General features: G+C 37.7%; 1 protein-coding gene across 1 annotated transcript in view; it reads left to right on the forward strand.

Moving 5' to 3' along the window:
* The window catches only part of ATRX (ATRX chromatin remodeler), a 319,976-nt gene that overhangs the window by 133,925 nt on the left and 165,810 nt on the right, over positions 1 to 20,241 (forward strand). Inside the window, exons 14-15 of the mRNA XM_021678803.2 lie at positions 13,297 to 13,399; positions 14,770 to 14,988. Coding sequence (XP_021534478.1) covers positions 13,297 to 13,399; positions 14,770 to 14,988 — 322 coding nt within the window. The remainder of the gene's footprint in view (positions 1 to 13,296; positions 13,400 to 14,769; positions 14,989 to 20,241) is intronic.

Here is a 20,241-nt window from a genome sequence, read left to right on the forward strand (position 1 = left end):
TTCTGTTTCTATGTTTTGAAACAGCTTCAGTGGAATAGGTATTATTTCTTCTTTGAGTGTTTGGTAGAGTTCCCCAGGGAATCCCATTAGGCCTTGGACTCTTGTTTTTTGGGAGGTTTTTGATCACTGCTTCAATCTCATTACTGGTTATTGGCCTATTTAGGTTGTCAATTTCTTCCTGTTTCAGTCTTGGCAGCTTATAGGTTTCCAGGAAGGCCTCCATTTCATCCAGATTGCTCAGTTTATTGGCATAGAGTTGTTGATAATAATTTCTAATAATTGTTTCTATTTCCTTGGTGTTAGTCGTGATCTCTCCCCTTTCATTCATAATTTTATTAATTTGGGTCCTTTCTCTTTTATTTTGGGTAAGTCTGGCCAGTGTTTTATCAATCTTATTAATTCTTTCAAAGAACCAGCTTCTAGTTTGGTTGATCTGATCTACTGTGTTTCTGGTTTCTAATTCATTGATCTCTGCTCTAATCTTAATTATTTCTCTTCTAATGCATGGCTTAGGCATCGTTTGTTGCTTTTTCTCTAGTTCTTTAAGGTGTAGAGTTAGTTGATGAATTCGGGATTTTTCTGTTTTTTTGAGTGAGGCTAGGATTGCTATATATTTCTGCCTTAGGACCGCCTTTGCAGTATCCCATAGGTTTTGGACCGATGTGTTTTCGTTCTCATTGGTTTCCATGAATTGTTTAAGTTCTTCTTTGATTTCCTGGTTGACCCAAACATTCTTGAGCAGAGTGGTCTTTAGCTCCAAGTGTTTGAATTTGTTCCAAATTTTTTCTTGTGATTGAGTTCCAGTTTTAAAACATTATGGTCTGAGAATATGCAGGGAATAGGTCTTGTTTCCTTGTTGATTTTCTGCTTAGATGATCTGTCCATTGCTGAGAGTGGAGTATTGAGGTCTCCTACAATTAACGTATTGTTATCAATATGACTCTTTATTTTGGTTAACAGTTGGCTTATGTAGATGGCTGCTCCCATGTTGGGGGCATAGATATTTACAATTGTTAGATCTTCTTGTTGGATGATATAGTGTCCTTCTTTGTCTCTAACTACAGTCTTTAGTTTAAAATCTAATTTGTTTGATATAAGAATTGCTACCCCAGCTCTCTTTTGAGGTCCGCTGGCATGGAAGATGGATCTCCATCCCTTCACTTTCAGTCTGGATGTATCTTTAGGTTCAAAATGAGTCTCTTGTAGACAGCATATGGATGAGTCCTGTCTTTTTATCCAATCTGCAACCCTGTGCCGTTTTATGGGAGCGTTTAGGCTGTTCATGTTGAGAGTGATGATTGAAAGATATGAATTAATTGTCATCATGTTGCCTGTGAAGACATTGTTTTTATAGATTGTTCCTGTAACTTTCTGTTGTAGATCACTCTTGGGGTCTTTCTCCTTTTATAGAATCCCCCTTAATATTTCTTGCAGGGCCGGCTTAGTGGTCACATATTCTTTCATTTTCTGCCAGTCGTGGAAGCTCTGCATCTCTCCATCCATTCTAAATGACAGCCTTGCTGGATAAAGTATTCTTGGCTGCATGTTCTTCTCATTTAGTACCCTGAATATTTCTTGCTAGCCCTTTCTGCCTTGCCAGGTCTCTGTGGATAGGTCTGACGTTATTCTTACGTTCCTCCCTCTGTACCTAAGGAATCTCTTCTCCCTAACTGCCCTTAAGATGGTTTCCTTGGTTCTAAGATTTGCGAGTTTTACTATTACCTGCCGGGGTGTTGGCCTGTTTTCCTTGATCTTGGGAGGGGTCCCCTCTGCCTCTAGGACACGAATGTTTGTTTCATTCCCCAGATTAGGGAAGTTTTCAGCTACAATTTGCTCAAATATATCTTCTAGTCCTCTCTCTCTCTCTCTCCACCCCCTCCGGGATTCCAATAATTCTGACATTGGAACGCTTCATGGTGTCAGTTATTTCTCTGATTCTATTTTCATGGATTCTGAGTTGTTTTTCCCTGGCCTCCTCTTTTCCCTTTTTATCTATTAAATTGTTTTCCAGGTCACTGATTCGTTCTTCTGCCTCATTTACCCTAGCCGTTAGATTATCTAGATTAGATTGGATCTCATTGATAGCATTTTCAAGTTCTGCCAATTCAGCTTTCATTTCTGCCCTTAGAGACTCTATGTTGCCCTTAATTGATTTCTCCATTCTAGCCATTGTCTTCACAATTGCTAGCCTGAATTCCATCTCTGACATCTTGGTTATATCTGCATCCATTTGTAAATCTGCGGCATAAGTCATAATCTCTGAGTCTTTCCTATTTTGGAGGTTCCTCCTCCTAGTCATTCTGTTGATGGGTGGTTGAGAGAATGTATAAAGTCTAAATTATTGATCATAACCCAAGCAAGATGCACCTGTTTTCTAGGGACCTTATGGTTGCTGGCCTCTTGTTCTCCCACCCTGTCTTCTGGGGGAGGGGCCTGCCATGCTGGTACTCAGGCAACCCTGTTTGTGCAGTGTTGTCCTGCCCCCTGTGGTGGGGGATGGGCTTAGTGGGAACGGGTATTTTGGGGCTTTCGTTCTCTGGTGGCTTTCCACGTCTCTTCCGAGAATCAGAGCAGAAGAGACTGTTTCCAACTCTCTACCTCAGAGCAGAGAGATCGCAGTCTGTTCTTCAGTGAGCTCTCCAGGCCACACTATCTCTATTTCTGTCTGTGCTGCTATAAGCTGCAGCCTCCTGGGTTGTGCGCCCCTCTGCAGCGCTCCCAGTCCTGCCTCCATGTTGGGGCACATGTCTGCCCTTTGTGTTTCTAAAACTGCCAGCCGCTCCCAGTTCACACGTGCAACCCCACCACTCCGGTTTCCATCTAAAGTCCTTTCCCCGCCACTACCGGTCTGCGAGTTTGTGCCCGGTCCCTAGCGTGAGAGGCTGTTGCTCAGCGGTGGTGTAGGATCCCCATGGCCAGGCTCCCTCCCGCTGCCGTTTATCCTCTGATATCTGCCCGCGGAATCATGGCTCCGCACTTCTTACCTGGAAACCAACTTGTATTTGTGGGATCTTCTGTTTGTAGAGATCCAGATCTCCTTACGTCTCAGGCTGATTTCATGGTTGCTCAGAGTGGACTGGTAGATATCCAGATCAATTCCAGGGACCAGTTGGAATAGGGTCCCGTACTCCTCTGCCATCTTTTCCCAATCCGGTTTCATATGGTATTTTTTAAATGATTCTTTCAGTTAGCATAATGTTTTCAAACTTCATGCGTATCTTGTATTAGTACTTTTATCTTCTTAAAATATTTTTAGATTATCATAAAATACATGTAACCTAAACTTCACCATCTTATCCATTAAGTGTACAGTTCAGTAGTGTTAAGTACACTCACATCATTCTGCAGCCAATCTCTATAACTTTTAATCTTGCAAAACAAACTCTTTACACATTAAACAATAACTCCCCCTTCCCCAACATCCTCAAGAAACTACCATTCTACCTTGTGTTCTGTCTCTATGAATTTGGCTCCTGTAGGTATGTTATGTAAGTGGAATCATGTAGTATTTGTTGTCTTATTGTGGCTGGCTTATTTCACTTAGTACAGTATCCTCAGGTGTCATCCATGTTGCAGCATGTATCACAGTATCCTTCCTTTTTAAGGTAAAATAATGTTCCACTTTGTGATTATGCCCCATTTTATCTCTTCGTCCATCGTTGAACACTTGGCTTACTTGTACCCTTTGCTATTGTGAATAATACTTCTGTGAACATGGGTGTACAAATATCTCTTCAGTCCCTGCTTTCAGTTCTTTTGGTTTTATACCCAGAAGTGGAATTGCTGGATCATATATGGTAATTCTGTGTTTAACTGAGGAATTGCCACATTGTTTTTCATAGTGGCTGTACCATTTTATATTCTTACCAACAGCACATATTCTACGCTTTCTACATCCTCACCAATATTTGTTCTTTTCTGTTTTTTATGGGGTGGATGGTGATCTAACCATCCTAAAGACTGTGAGGTGGTATCTCATTGTGGTTTTTATTTGTATTTTCCCTAATGGTTAGTGATGTTGAGCCTCTTTTCATGTGCTTTTGTGTGCTCTGAGTTAAGGGAGACAGAATCCTGTCCCTTGGGCAGCCCGTAGAAAATCCAGCACGTTGCGAGCAAGTTTCACTCTTTACCTTCCTTCTTGGTGGAGGAGCTGAGAATTGGGCAGCTTCGTGGTGACTTCCTTGAGCTGAGATGTGGAGATTGATCTCACAACCCTGAGATGAGCAGAAACACTACAAAATATCCAGCCATTTTAAGTGTGACTTTTGGTTAGGTGTTCACTTGGTTACTAAAGTTTCTTAACTGGTTTGTGGAATTCTCATAAAGTTACTTTTTACCATATGTTGTTTATTCTGTGTTTCTGTGGGAGAACAAGAGCCTGGAGCTTCCTAGCCTGCCATCTTGCTGTGGTTACCTGGCTATTTTGTTACTTTTAATTGCTGAATAATATTCCATTTTATAGATAATACCACATTTTATTTATCCATTTTTCATCTGTCGATAGACATTTGGGTTGTTTCCATTTTTTGGCTGTTTTATGAATAATGCTGCTGTGAACATTTGTATATGATTTTTGTATAGTCATATTTTCATATTCATTCATAGGAATATATCTATATCTATGAGTGGAATTGTAGGGTCATATGGTAACACTACGCTCAACTTTCTAAGGTAACTGTCAGACTGTTTTGTACAGTGGCTCATCATTGTACATTTCCACCAGCAATGCACCAGAGTTCTGATTTCTGCACATCTTCACAAACATTTATTATTTTTGTTTTGTTTTGTTTTGATTATAGCCAACCTGGTGGGTATGTGGTGGCATCTCATTGTGATGTTGATTTACTTTTCCCAAATGATTAACAATGTTGAGCATTTTTTACATGTGCTTACTAGCCATTTGTATATCTTCTTTGGAGAAACATCTGTCTAAATTCTTTTCCCAATTTTTAATTGTGTTGTCTTTTTATTGTTGATTCATAACAGTACTTTATATATTCTGGATACAATACCCATATCAGAATCCATTGCCTAATCCAAGGTCATATAGATTTATCATTCTTTTCACTGACAAATTTTATAGTTTTACCTATTATATGTAGGACTTTGATCTTTTTATCCCCTGTAACCTTTATGAAATTTTATTGAAATAAGCTTCTAGGTTTCTATGTTTAGATAGTTCTCATTATTTTCTAGTATAAATACTATTCTCATAAAAATATTTGTAGGCGCACCTGGGTGGTGCAGTTGGTTAAGCATCTGACTCTTGGTTTTGGCTCAGGTACTGATCTCAGGGTTGTGAGAGCAATCTCCACATCACACTCTGCACTCAGGGCAGAGTCTACTTGGGACTCTCTCTCTGTCTCCCTCTGCCCCACCCCCCCAAAATAAATAAATCTTAAAAAAATGTGTATACACAAACAATAGAGATGTAGAAATATTTTTATTACACATTGTTATATATATACACATATATATGCATGTGGGTATATTGACACACTCGTTTGATTACTTCTCTTAGAGTAAATTACTAAAAGTGGCATTGTTAAGTCCAAGTTGTACAATTTTAAGACTTTTGTCACACATATTTTCATCTTTTTTTCCTTTTTTCCTCAAGTTTTTATTTAAATTCCAGTTAACCTACAGTGTAACATTAGTTTCAGAAGTAGAATTTAGTGATTCATCACTTATATATAACACCCAGTGTTCATCATAACAAGTGCCTTCCTTAATTCCCATCACCCATTTAACCAATCCTCCTGCCCAGCTCCCCTCCAGTAACCATCAGTCTGTTCTCTACAGTCAAGAGTTGGTTTTCTGGTTTGCCTCTTTTTTTCTCCCTATGTTCATCTGTTTTGTTTCTTAAATTCTACATGAGTGAAATCATATGGTATTTGTCTTTCTCTAACTTATTTTGCTTAGCATAATACTCTCTAGCTCCAAACATGTCATTGCAAATGGCAGGATTTCATTATTTTTGATGACTGAGTAATATTTCATTATAGGTATACATACACACACGCGCACACACACACACGCATATATATATATATACACACATATACCGAATCTTCTTTATCCATTCGTCAGATGGGGGATGTTTGGGGTTTTTACAGAATTTGGCTATTATTGATAATGCTGCAATAACTACAGGGTGCAGGTATCCCTTTGAATCAGTATTTTTAATCCTTTGGGTAAATACCTAGTAGTGCATATACTGGATCATAGGGTAGTTCTATTTTTTACTTTTTGAGAAATCTCCATACTGTTCTCCAGAGTGGCTGCACCAGTTTGCATTCCCACCAACAGTGTAAGAGGGTTTGCCTTTCTTCCATATCTTCGCAAACATCTCATGTTTCCTGTGTTGTTAATGTTGGCCATTCTGACTGGTGTGAGTTGATATCACATTGTAGTTTTGATTTGTATTTTTCTGATAATGAATGATGTTGAGTATCTTTTCATGTGTCTGCTGACCATTTGTATGTCTTTTTTGGAAAAGTACCAATTCATGTCTTCTGCCCATTTTTAAACTGGATTATTTGTTTTTTGGGTATTGAGTTTTATAAGTTTTTTATGTATTTTGGTTACTAACCCTTTATCAGATGTCATTTGCAAATATCTTCTCACAATCCAAAGGTTGCTTTTTAGTATTGTTGATGGTTTCTTTCGCTGTGCAAAAATTTTTTTATCTTGGTGAAGTCCCAATAGTTCATTTTTGCTTTTGTTTCCCTTGCCTCAGGAGACCTATCTAGTAAGAAGTTGCTAAGGCCGATGGCAGGGTTACTGCCTGGGTTCTCCTCTCCTGTCTCACATTTAGGTCTTTCATCCATTTGGAATTTATTTTTGTGTATGGTGTAAGAAAGTGATCCAGTTTCATTCTTCCGCATGTGGCTGTCCAGTTTTCCCAATACCATTTGTTAAAGAGACTCTTTTTTCCATTGGATATCCTTTTGTGCTTTGTTGAAGATTAGTTGACCATATAGTTGTGGGTCCATTTCTGGGTTTTCTGTTCTGTTCCATTGATCTGTGTGTCTCTTTTTTGGGCTAGTACCCCACTGTCTTGATGACTACAGCTTTGTAATAGAGCTTGATGTCTGGAATGATGCCCCCAGCTTTGCTTTTCTTTTTCAGGATTGCTTTGGCTATTCAGGGTCTTTGTGGTTCCATACAAATTTTAGGATTGTTCTAGCTCTGTGAAAAATGCTAGTGGTATTTTGATAGGGATTACATTAAATTTGTGGGTTGCTTTGTGTAGTATAGACATTTTAACAATATTTGTTCTTTCAGTCCATGAGCATGGAATGTTTTTTCATTTCTTTTTGGCATCTTCAATTTCTTTCATCAGTGTTTTATAGTTATCAGAATACATGTCTTTTACTTCTTTGATTACGTTTATTCCTAGGTATCTTACTATTTTTGGTGCGATTGTAAATGGGATTGATTCCTTTATTTCTCTTTTTGCTGCTTTATTATTGGTGTATAGAAATGCAAAGATGCATTTTGCTGATTTTGTATCCTGTGACTTTACCTAATTTGTGTATCAGTTTTAGCAGTTTTTTGGTGGAGTCTTTTAGGTTTTCTATATAGAGTATCATGTCATCTGCAGATATTGAAATTTTGACTTCTTCCTTGCTGATTTTGATGCCTCTTCATTCTTTTTGTTGTCTGATTGCTGAGGCTAGGACTTCAGTACAGTGTTAAAGTAACAGTGGTAAGAGTGAACATCCCTGTCTTGTTCCTGACCATAGAGAAAAGGTTCTCAGTTTTTTTCCCCACTGAGGATGATATTAGATGTGGGTTTTTCATATATGGCCCTTATGATGTTGAGGTTTGTTCCCTGTATCCCCACTTTGTTGAAGGTTTTTATCATGAATGGATGTTGATTGATTTGCAAATATTGAATCACCCCTGCAGCCCATGAATAAATCCCACTTGATCATGGTCAGTGAGTCTTTTAGTATACTTTTGGATTAGATTTGCTAGTAGTTTTTTGAGAATTTTCACATCCATGTTCATCAGGATTATTGGCCTACATGTAGTTTTCTATTTTAGTGGAGTCTTTGTCTGGTTTTGGTATCAGAATAATACTGGTCTCATAGAATAAATTTGGTAGTTTTTCTTCCATTTCTATGTTTTGGAATATTTTCAGAAGAATAGGCATTAACTCTTCTTTAAACGTTTGGTAGAATTCCCCTGTAAAGCCATCTGGCCCTGGACTTTTGTTTGTTGGGAGATTTTTGAGTACTGATTCAGTTTCTTTACTGATTATTGGTCTGTTCAAGTTTTCTATTTCTTCTTGTTTCAGTTTTGGTAGTTTCTATGTTTCTAGGAATTTATCCGTTTCTTCCAGATTGCCTAATTTGTTGGCATATAATTTTTCATAATACTCTCTTATAATTGTATTTCTGTGGCTTTGGTTATTTCTTTCTCTCACTTGTGATTTTGTTTATTTGGATCATTTCTCTTTTTGGTAAGTCTGGCTCTGGGTTTATCAGTATTATTAATTTTTTCAAAGAACCACCATCTGGTTTTATTAATGTTTTCAGCTATTTTTTCTTTTTTATTGTTCTTTGTCATTTATTTCTGCTCTTTATTATTTCTCTTCTGCTGGCTTTAGGCTTCATTTGTTGTTCTTTTTCTGTATCCTTTAGGTGTGAAGTTAGGTTGTTTATTTGAGAATTTTCTTGCTTCTTGAGGTAGGCCTGTATTGCTATATACTTCCATCTTATGACTGGTTGCATCCCAGTAGATTTTGACTGTTGTGTTTTCATTTTCATTTGTTTCCGTGTATTTTTTTTCTTTTTTAATTTCCTGGTTGACCCATTCATTTTTTAGTTCTTTAACCTTGTATTTGTGGTCTTTCTAAATTTTTTCTTGTGGTCGACTTTAAGTTTCATAGCCTTGTGGTCAGAGAAGTTGCATTGTGTGATCTCAGTCTTTCTGTACTTGTTGAGTCCTGATTTGTGATTTAGTATGTGATCTATTCTGTAAAATGTCCCATGTACACTTGAATGTGTATTCTGCTGCTTCAGGATGAAATGTTCTGAATATATCTGTTAAGTCCATCTGGTTCCGTGTGTCATTCAAAGCCATCGTTTCCTTGTTGATTTTCTGCTTAGATGATCTGTCCATTGATGTAAGTGGGGTGTTAACGTCCCCTAGTATTATTGTATTATTATCAGTGAGTTTCTTTATTTTTGTTATTAATTGATTTATATATTTGGGTGCTCCCAAGTTGGGGACATAGATATTTATAATTGTTAGATCTTCTTAATTATGCCTGATGGATAGACCCCTTAATTATGATATAATGCCCTTCTTTATCTCTTGTTACAGTCTTGGTTTAAAGTCTAGTTTCCTTGATATAAGTATTGTTTCTCTGGCTTTCTTTGACATCCATTTGGAAGATAAGTGTTTTTCCATCCCCTCATTTTCAATTTGCAGTTGTCTTAAGGTCTAAAATGACTCTTTTAGGCAGCATATAGATGGGTCTTGTTTTTTTTTTTATCCATTCTGACATCCTTTGTCTTTTGATTGGAGCATTTAGTCCATTTACATTCAGGGTGATTATTGATAGATATGGATTTCATGCCTTTGTATTACTTGTTTTGTTGTTGTTTCTGAAGATTTTCTCTGTTCCTTTCTAGTCTTTGTCGCTTTTGGTCTTTCTTTCCCACTCAAAAAGTCCCCTTTAATACTTCTTTCCGAGCTGTTTTAGTGGGCATGAACTTCTTTAGTTTTTGTTTGTCTAGGATACTCTCTATGTCTCCTTTTCTAAATGATAGCCTTCGTGGATAGAGTATTCTTGTTTGCGTATTTTTCCCATTCAGCACGTTTTATATATCATGCCCACTGACTTCTGGCCTGTCAAATTTCTGTGGATAGATCTGCGGCTATCCTTTTGGGTCTTGTGAGTTCAGGATTTCTTTTGTCTTCCTGCTTTTAGGAGTTTTTCTTTGTCACTAATATTTTACAAATATAACTTCAATATATTTTGTTATCCTGCTTTTGTTGATGTTGATGGGAGTTCTCTGTGCCTCCTGGATCTGTATATCTGTTTCCTTCCCCAAATTAGGGAAGTTTTCAGCTATTATTTTCTCAAAAATACACCTTCTGCCTCCTTTAATTTCTCTTCTTCTGGGACATGCATGATACGAATGTTATTACATTTGATGGAGTCACTGCATTCCCCAAGTCTACTCTCGTGATCCATCATTATTCTTCCTCTCTTTTGTTCAGTTTCATTATTTTCCATAATTCTGTTTTCCAGATAACTTGTTTCTACATCTCTTTCTTCCATCATTGTGGTAATTACATCCAGTCTGTTTGGAATCTCAGTTACTACGTTTTTCATTTTTGCCTAATTGTCTTTTTACCTTTATTATTTCTGCGGGAAGTGTCTCCCTGATGTCTTCCATGTTTTTCTGAAGTCCAGTGACTATCTTTATGATTGTTGCTTTAAAATTATCCATCAGGCATATTACTTATATCTGTTTCCATTAGATCTCTGTCCATGACCTTTTCTTGTTTTTTCTTTGGGGATGAATTTCTCCGTCTCTTGGCATTTTGTCTAGGTTTCTGTCTTCTGTATGTTAGAGAAGCCTGTTATGTTTCCTGCTCCTGAGAGTAATGGCTTTTTGAAGAAGAGGTCATTATACTGTCCAGGGCCTGGCGCTTCAGGAAGTGTCTCTGGTGTGTGCTGCATGCACTCTGCTGCTGGATTTTGGCTACTCTGTCCCTCGGTTTAGTTGTCTGTAGAGGTTCTCCTTGCCTGGTGTTTGGAGCGTGGCCAGAGTGTGGCAAGTTTTAACTAGCTGTGCTTTGGTCTGCTTTCTAAAAGAGACCTGATGCTATTTCCACTAGAATGGAAGCTTTGCAGCACTCTGTGGTTAGGTAGATGTCTTGCGTGCCTGGGTTTGTGCTGGTCTTCTGGGGATGGGGTCTCCTGCCCTGGTTCTTGGTGATACTTGCCTGAGAAAAGCAGTAACAGTGTAGCTCAGGGGTGTGAGAATTGGTATAAGCAGATTAGGTACTTCTATTGGTGCTGTACTATTTCCTAAAGTTGGTTTATGCTGAGGGGTGGGGGAGGGAAATGATGTCAACCAGGTCTTTTTTCCTTGTAGAGGGGAGTCTGTGCTTGCTGCTCTCAGTAATGCACTCCCAGAAGAGTGAGTAATTTCTCCTTGTGCATCCTAGGTGTTTTTCAGATAACTGTTTTCACACTGTCTCCAGGTTGCTTGCCTGCCTGGAGCAATGCAGTGCGCTTTGGGATCCTAGCTAAGCCTGCTGACTTTTTAAATTTCAAACTTAGGGACCTGGTATGGTGGGGATCTGCACTGGTCTTCTGTGGGAGAGTCTTGCCATGCCTGGACTAATGCAGGTTTGACCCAGAAGGGCAGTCACTCCAGAGTGCAGGGTCATTGGATTTAGAGCAAATCAGGCCAAACATCCAGTGTACAGGTTAGCTGCCCTCAGCAGGTGTGTCTGCACCTATGCTGAGGTGTGCAGTGTAGGGCTGATGGCGCCTTCTGGTTCTTTTCTCCCTGTACGTGCAATGCCAACTCTCATAAATGCACTCCAAGAGGAGGGAACGGTCTCTCCCATTGTACCTTAGGTGATCCTCAGATTGTGTCATCTGCCTGCAAGTTGCTTCCTTGCCTGCCTTCTGTCTAGGAGTAGGGCAGTGCCCTCAGGTCTCTACCCCAGCCAAGCCCAGGGACCTTTAAAACTCCAGTCTTTGAGCCCGTCTGGTTGCAAAAACTCATGAAAATCAGCCCCTTTCGTTTTCTCAGCCAGTGGCTTTGGGGAAGTATTCCTCTTGTGTGCATCCCTGTGTGCTCTGCTCTCTCTCGTCTTTCTCGGCCACCAGGGCTCCTTCCCCTCTGCAGCAACCATGATAAATTTCTCCCCTAAACCACCTCTCCACACTTACTACCTTCCCAAATGTGCCCGCTTCTCTCCCTCTAATTGTGCTGTTTGTTCTATCAGTCTTCAGGTCTCTTTCTTGGTATTCAGAGTGATTTGATAATTATTTACCTGTGTTTGAGGGGTGAGGCAAGCCTAGGGTCCTTCTCTTCCACCATCTTAACTCTCTCCTGTCATACATATTTTCAGACTGTCTTAATAGAGGTCATTTTTTTCTCCCCCTAGCATAATAGGTAAATAACTGTTTTTTTTACTTTTTCAACAGTGAAATAGTGAGTAGTCTGTTAGGTAGAACATGTATATTAGGGGGATTTTGATCCATTTTGAGTTAATTTTTATATATGATGTAAGATAGGGGTCCAACTTCATTCCTTTGCATGTAGATAGCTAGTTGTCTCAGCACCATTAATCAAAAAGATGTTTTTTTTTACCTGTTGCATTTTCTTTACACTCTTGTGGAAAATCGGTTGATCACAAATGTCACGTGTTATTTCTGGACTCACTTTTCTCTTTCATTGATCTGTATGTCTGCTATTTATGACCTGAATGTACTGTCTTTATATACGTAACTTTGTACACCAGTTTCTAAGCCCAGAAGTCCTTTTTTTGCCAAAAGTTGTTACTGTTTTCTTTCTTTCTTTTTTTTTTTTTTTAAAGATTTTATTTATTTGAGAGAGAGAGAGAGCATGAGAGGGGGCAGGGTCGGGAGGGTCAGAGAGAGAAGCAGACTCCCTGCCGAGCAGGGAGCCCAATGCAGGACTCGATCCAGGGACTCCAGGATCATGACCTGAGCCGAAGGCAGTCGCTTAACCAACTGAGCCACCCAGGCGCCCCTGTTTTCTTTTTTTAATGTATGTGTACTCATATGAAGAAAATAGTCTCTAGCCCTTATAATCTGCCTTTTTTCCCTAAGAGATGGTGAATATTTTTCATTTGTATATTGGCTATTAATATTTCTAAAGGCCCTCCATCCATCTTTTTTTTGAAAATTAATTTATTTTAGAGACTAAATCAGGGGAAGGGCAGAGGGAGAGGGAGAGAGAGAATTTAAAGCAGACTTCACGTGGGGCTGGATCCTATGACCCTGAGATTATGACCTGAGCTGAAATCAAGAGTTGGATTCTTAACCGAGTGAGCCACCCAGGTGCTCTCATCCATCTTATTACTTATGCCAAACCTCCCCCCTGAATAACTTAAAATATGGATCATTGGATTAAAATTAAGGGTTATCTAGTGAAGAGTTTTTGCTTTTTGTTTTCTTTGTCTTTTTAAGGAATGTACGCAAAGGGAAATTAGCTGTAGAATAGTATGCAGTTAGTTTAAGGAAATTCATCATGAAGTATTTCATTTTGCATTTTAAATGTTCTTTAGGTCTGCAAAGAAAGCAGAGTTGGAAGAAAATCAGCGGAGTTATAAACAGAAAAAGAAAAGGCGACGCATTAAGGTTCAAGAAGACTCATCGAGTGAAAACAAGGTGATGACATTTATTATATACTTGAATTATAACTACAGTAGAGTGTAGTAAATATGTTACCTCCTTTTCTGCATTCCATTTGTTAGTTTAATTCTGCTGATTTATTTACATTTTAACACCTTTGTGGAAGGATTGACTTATTGAATGTATAAGTATGCAGAAATAGTATGACACAGTGTTGATTTTTTTTCTGTTTCTTAAGTAAATCTGATGGAAATTTTAAGTTGCTCTTTTTCATTAGTTTACACTCTTGGGGATATAAAGTTGATGAGTAGTGTTCTATTTTCTGAAGACATAAAACATTTTATCCTGAATAATGACTCATGTGTGAGTAAATTTCTTCCAGAAGTGATTGTTAGCAAGTTCGTTTCTTATATATAAGCAGGATTATGTAAAGTAGAAGTTCTCTGTAATATGTTTCACCCTGTGAGTACAGAATGAATCTGTAACATGATTAATTCATGTTCTCCTTGGCGGGGGGGAAGGGGGTCTTTTTTTTTAATGATCCTTTTAACCATTTCTAAGTGTACATTTCAGTGGTCTCAATTAAACTCAAAATTGGAGACTCTGTACCCAGCCCCTTGTAACCTCATCTAATTTCTGTGTTCGTGAATTTGCCAATTTTAGGTACCTCATATTAAGTGGAGTCATACAGTATTTGTCCTTTTGTGTCTGGTTTATTTCACTGACGATGTTTTCAGGGTTCATCTGTGTTGTAGACTATATCACAATTTCCTTTCTTTTTAATGCTAAATAATACTCTATTGTATGTATATATCACATTGTGTTTATCCATTCATTTGTTGATGGACATTTGGGTTGTTTCCATCTTAGGCTATTTTGAGTAATGGTGTTGTGAATGTGGGTGTAGAAATATTTTAGTCCCTGCTTTTAAATCTTTTGGTTATAATCTGAAATATGGAATTGGTGGATCATCTGGTAATTCTGTGTTTAACTTTTTGAGGCACCATCACATTGTTTTCCCAGTGCACCAGGCTTCTAGTTTTTCTGCATTCTCACCAAAACTTGTTATTTTCTGTTTTTTTTCTTTTTCTAATAGCCATCTTAATGTGTGCAAAATAGTATCTCATTTATGGTTTTGATTTCAATTTCCCTAATGACAAGTAATGTTGAACATCTTTTCACGTGATTATTGGATATTTCTGTATTGTCTTTGGAGAAATGTCTGTTGCATTCCTTTGCCCCCTTTTCTGGGTTGTTTTTTAATGCTCTTTTTTATTGCAAAGTATAATTCTAAAGCTTTTCAGTATGTTCTCTTTCACCTTTCCTTAGTATATTAATTATTGGAATAAGAAATGGGTAAATTAGATAACTTTGTGTATTTACCTCTGATCATTTAAATTCCATAGAGTAATTCTGAAGAAGATAAAGAAGAAGAGGAAGAGGAAGAGGAAGAAGAAGAAGATGAAAATGATGATTCCAAGTCTCCTGGAAAAGGCAGAAAGAAAATTAGAAAGATTCTTAAAGATGATAAACTAAGAACTGAGACACAAAATGCTCTTAAGGAAGAGGAAGAGAGGCGAAAACGTATTGCTGAGAGGGAACGTGAGCGAGAAAAATTGAGAGAGGTAAACCAGTGATTTATGATTTCAAAAAATATGACTTTAATAGATTCACACACACACATTACTCAGTATATTAAGAACAGAATGTTGTAATCACCACAGATTTTTAGTTATACTTGCTTTTCCCTATTAGCAGTATGTTATGCCGCTTTTATTTTTAAAGATTTTATTATTTATTTATTTATTTATTTATTTATTTTAGAGATAGCGAGTGTGCAAGTGGGGGAGGAGCAAATGGAGAGGGACAAGCAGACTACGCTGAGCGCAGAGCCCAACGTGGGTTTTTTTTTTTTTTTTTTAAAGATTTTATTTATTCATTCGAGAGACAGAGATAGAGAGAGAGAGAGAGAGAGAGCATGAGCAGGGGGAGAGGCAGAAGGAGAAGCAGGCTCCCTGCTGAGCCAGGAGCCGGATGGGGCTCGATCCCAGGACTCCGGGATCATGACCTGAGCTGAAGGCAGAGGCTTAACAACTGAGCCACCCAGGCGCCACCCCCCAACGTGGGGTTTGATCCCACGACCCTGAGATCATGACCTGAGCTGAAATCAAGAGTCGGATGTTTAACCGACTGGGCAACCCACGCACCCCTATTTTATGAAACTTAAAAATCTTCATTAGGCCATATTAATATAATTAGAGACATGAAATGACTTGAGATTCTTGAATGTTCACCAAAGTGATTGTTTTATCTGGGGTAGAAAAATGTTTAAATATTATTGCTTAAATTCATAAAAGATTTTAATTTTTTTTGGTTAATCTTTTTATTTCTTTTTATTTTTTTTTTTAACTGAGAGAGAGAGAGAGTGAGCAAGCACAAAGAGGGGAAGTGGCAGGCAGAGGGAGAAGCAGGCGGTAGGTAGAGGGAGAAGCAGGCTCCCTATTGAGCAAGGAGCCTGATACGGGACTTGAACCCAGGACCTTAGGATCCTGACCTGAGCCAAAGGCAGCCACTTAACTGGCTGAGCCACCCAGGCATCCCAAAGATGTTAATTTTTTATTTATTTTTTTTAAAGATTTTATTTATTTATTTGACAGAGAGACACAGCGAGAGAGGGAACACAAGCAGGGGGAGTGGGAGAGGGAGAAGCAGGCTTCCCGCCGAGCAGGGAGCCCGATGTGGGGCTCGATCCCAGGACCCTGGGATCATGACCTGAGCCGAAGGCAGACGCTTAACGACTGAGCCACCCAGGTGCCCCGATGTTAATTTTTTAAATAAGCTTTTTTTTTATTGTAATAGTTTTCAAGCATATGTATAGGCAGAGGGAATAGTATTATAAATCTCCATGTACCAGATACTCAGCTTCAACAGTTACCAACACATGGCCAGTCTTGTTTCATTTATTCTCTTCAGATTATTTTGGAGAAGTCTCAGAAATCATCTCATTGTGTATATATATAGTTCAGAATATATTGTCAAAAGATAAGGAAGGACCCTTAGACATTATTACAGTACCATTATTAACACTTAAAAATGATCATTAATTCCATAGTGTTATATCTAGTTAATATTCCAAATCCCTTCAATTTCCTCAGAAACATATTAATGGTTTTTAAAGATTTATTTATTTGAGAGAGAGAGAGAGAGAGAGAGTGGGGGGGGGGGGGGGCAGAGGGAGAGTGGGAGAGAGAATCCGAAGCAGATTCCCCACTGAGTGCAGAGCCTGATGCGGGGCTCAATTTCATGACCCCAAGATCATGACCTGAGCTAAAACCAAGAGTTGGATGTATAACCAACTGAGCCACCCAGGTGTCCAAATGTTAGTGGTTTTTAAAAATAGTTGGTATGAATTAGGATATTAAGAAAGTCTTACTTCATGTTATGTTGCATTTGGATGTTATACCTCATAAGTCTATTTTAAATATGAAGTTTTCCTTTTTCCATTTTTTTCTTTCTTATAGTACATGTGTTTAAAAAGCTAGATAATTTGTGTAGAATTTCCTATATTTGAGCTTTGCTGGTCATATTTCTGTGGTATATTTTCAGTGGTTCCCGTATGTCCTATAAACTCTTGGATATAGAGGTCTGATCAGATTTAGATTCAGTTCTTTTTTGGCAAAAATACTCATGGGTGGTAATATATAGCTTCTTGCATCTCACTTAGAGGTACTTCTAAGAGTAGTTGTCTTTTTGTGATGTTATTTAAATTTTATTTAAAAAATTTGAATAGTAGCATTTGATAAATAGACATTAAAATTCTATATTATCATTTTCTTCTGATCCCTATCAGTATACACACATGTGTTTTACATAAATGCAGTCACTGTATGTGGTATATGCTGTATTTTCCTCTCCCTTTCATTTCATATAATTTGAATATATATTAACGTGTTCCCTGTACTTTTCATTGTTTTATAATGTTTATTTTCTAAATAACTTTTTTTGTTTACTAAATTGAATCTGTGTGCTTTTTTAAAAATCAAGTATTACCGTAAGGCTACATTGAAAAATCAATAGTCTTCTGTTTTACCCAGACTCTACTCAAAGGTAATGACTCAATTCTTCTAGCTGTTCTTTGCTTTTACTTGTATGTTTCTGTTTAATATGCTTATAATGCTATTTCTTTATTTTTCAGTTTTAGACATTACCATTATTATATGATAGTTGTGGATTTAGTTCTCATATACTGCCTGCCAAAGACAGTTTCCTCCTCCCATTCTCTCAGTGTGGTTATACCACAGTTCTGGTGGAATAATTTTCATTGTTTGCATGACTATTACTATGTAAATATTCACAAAAGGACCATGTAGTGTATATTGCATATATTTCTCATACATACACATATACATGTGTATATACACATAGTATATGATGATTACATTCCTTTGTCCTTTTTGTTTGCTTTTTCTAGAGTTAATAATGTTTTGGATTTTTTTGTCTTATTTTCTGCGTACTTTTGACTACTTAATTTCCTATGTATTTAGCAAAACCCTAAAATTCCTCAGTAACTTTAACACATCAGGTGAATGATCAGTTTAGTTTTTTTCTTTGAAATGACACTGATGGAGCCTTTCCCCCCCCTTCTAATCTGGTCTGTTTCATCTACTTTCACTCTTCTGGGAATTTCCTCACCCATTTCTTGTTTTGGATCTTATTTCCTAGATACTTATTTTCCCATGCACTGTACTTCCCAGAGTTTTTCAAGTGGGTTAGTCACCTTACTTTAATAATGGACTAATTTGGCAATCTGGTAGGTCTGTGACTCTTCCTTATTTAGCCTTTCAACCAATTTTCCTGCTTTCACTCCACACTTCTCCCGAACTGTTTGTGTTAACTGATGCCTCCTTGTCCTTAATCTTCTGAGGAATATCAAATATGTGATTCTTGTTTTTCTCCTCCATGGTAACTTAAGTTTCAGCCTTCTTTATTTTTTTATGTCATTTGACATTTGTCCATATGCCTTCTAGCTTTCACAGTTTTGTTGACATTTCACTTCTGTCAGGATCTTCCTTTTTCTTCTTTTTCACCTGTGGGATTATAACTTTTTTGTTCTTTCATATCATTTTAGTAAAGAAATATGTTCATTCCACCATTCTGAGCCACTTGCAATGGTTTTGCTTAAGTAAACTGTCCCAAGAAATTAATTAATTAATTTATAAGATCTTATTTATTTATTTGACAGAGAGAGAGTACAAGTAGGGGGAGTGGCAGGCAGAGGAAGAGGGAGAAGGAGAAGCAGGTTCCTTGCTGAGCTGGGAGCCCGATGTGGGGCTTGATCCTAGGACCATGAGATCATGACCTGAGCCAAAGGCAGGTGCTTAACTGACTGAGCCACCCAGGCGCCCCATTTCCAAAAAAATTTAATATAGTTTTGTATAGCCACCAATTACGTATGATGTATTTCCTATACTAAGTTCACAATGAAAGGATTTTATCAAAAGTGTATTTCCCAGTAGCCATTACCACAATTAAGATGTAGAAAACTTTAATCAGTACTTCTTGGTCAGTCCTGAACCCTATATACCTAGCTGTAGGGAATCTGTGATCTACTTTTCTCACTATAGATTATATTTGTCTTTTTAAAAGTTTCATGTCAATGAAATCACATAGTATGTTCTTTTATGTAATTTTCAGTTTAAGTTTTGAGATTCATCCATGTTTATGTGTTCCAAGTACTTTGTTGTTTGTATTGTTGAGTACTATTCCACTCTATGGATGGGCTACAGGTTATTTACTTATTGATGGACATTTGGGTTATTTTTGGCTTATGAATCAGTTTGTTACAAGTATTTCTGTACAGGTCTTTGTGTAGAAAGATGCTTTCGTTTCCCTTGGAAAAATATCTAGAAGTGGTATTACTGGTCCATATGGTATGCGGACCATACCATATGGGCCAAATGGAACCAGTGTTCCATTTCTTCATTGCTAGTGTATAGGAAAGCAGTATCTTTCATATATTAACCTTATATCCTGCAACCTTGCTCTAATCAGTTCCTGGATTTTTTCAGTAGTTGTTTTGGATTTTCTTTATATGAGATCATTTCATCTGTGAACAAAGACAGTTTTATTTTTTCCTTCCCAATCTGTGTATCTTTTTTTTTTTTTTTAAGATTGTATTTATTTATTTGACAGAGAGAGACACAGCAAGAGAGAGAACACAAGCAGGGGGAGTGGGAGAGGGAGAAGCAGGCTTCCCGCCGAGCAGGGAGCCCAATGTGGGACTCGATCCCAGGACCCCGGGATCATGACCTGAGCCGAAGGCAGACGCTTAACAACTGAGCCACCCAGGCGCCCCTCTGTGTACCTTTTAATTGCTTTTCTTGTTTTATTGCATTAGCTAAAATTTCTGGTATGATGTTCAAAAGGAGTGGTGAGAAGGGATATCCTTGCCTTTACCTGACCTTAGTGTGAAAGCTTATAGTTTCTCACCATTAAGCATTATGTTAGCTATTGATTTTTTTTGTAGGTACTTATCAAGTTGTGTAAGTTCTCCTCTATTTCTCATTTACTGAGAATTTTTATCATGAGTGGGTGCTGGATCTTTGTCAGATGCTTTTGCTGCATCTATTGTTATGATCATGTGATCTTTAAAGCCTGTTGATATGATGGATTATGTTGATTTTTGAATGTTGAACCAGTGTTCTATATCTGGGATAAATCCTACTTGGTTATGGTGTATAATTCTTTTAATACATTTTTGGATTTTATTTGCTAACAGTTTGTTGAGGATTTTAGCATTTATGATTATGAGAGATATTGGTTTGTAGTTTATATCATGTCTTTGTATTAGGGTAATGCTGGCCTGATATATTGAATTA

The sequence above is a fragment of the Neomonachus schauinslandi genome, chromosome X (genome assembly GCF_002201575.2).
Source record: "Neomonachus schauinslandi chromosome X, ASM220157v2, whole genome shotgun sequence".
Lineage (NCBI taxonomy): Eukaryota > Metazoa > Chordata > Mammalia > Carnivora > Phocidae > Neomonachus > Neomonachus schauinslandi.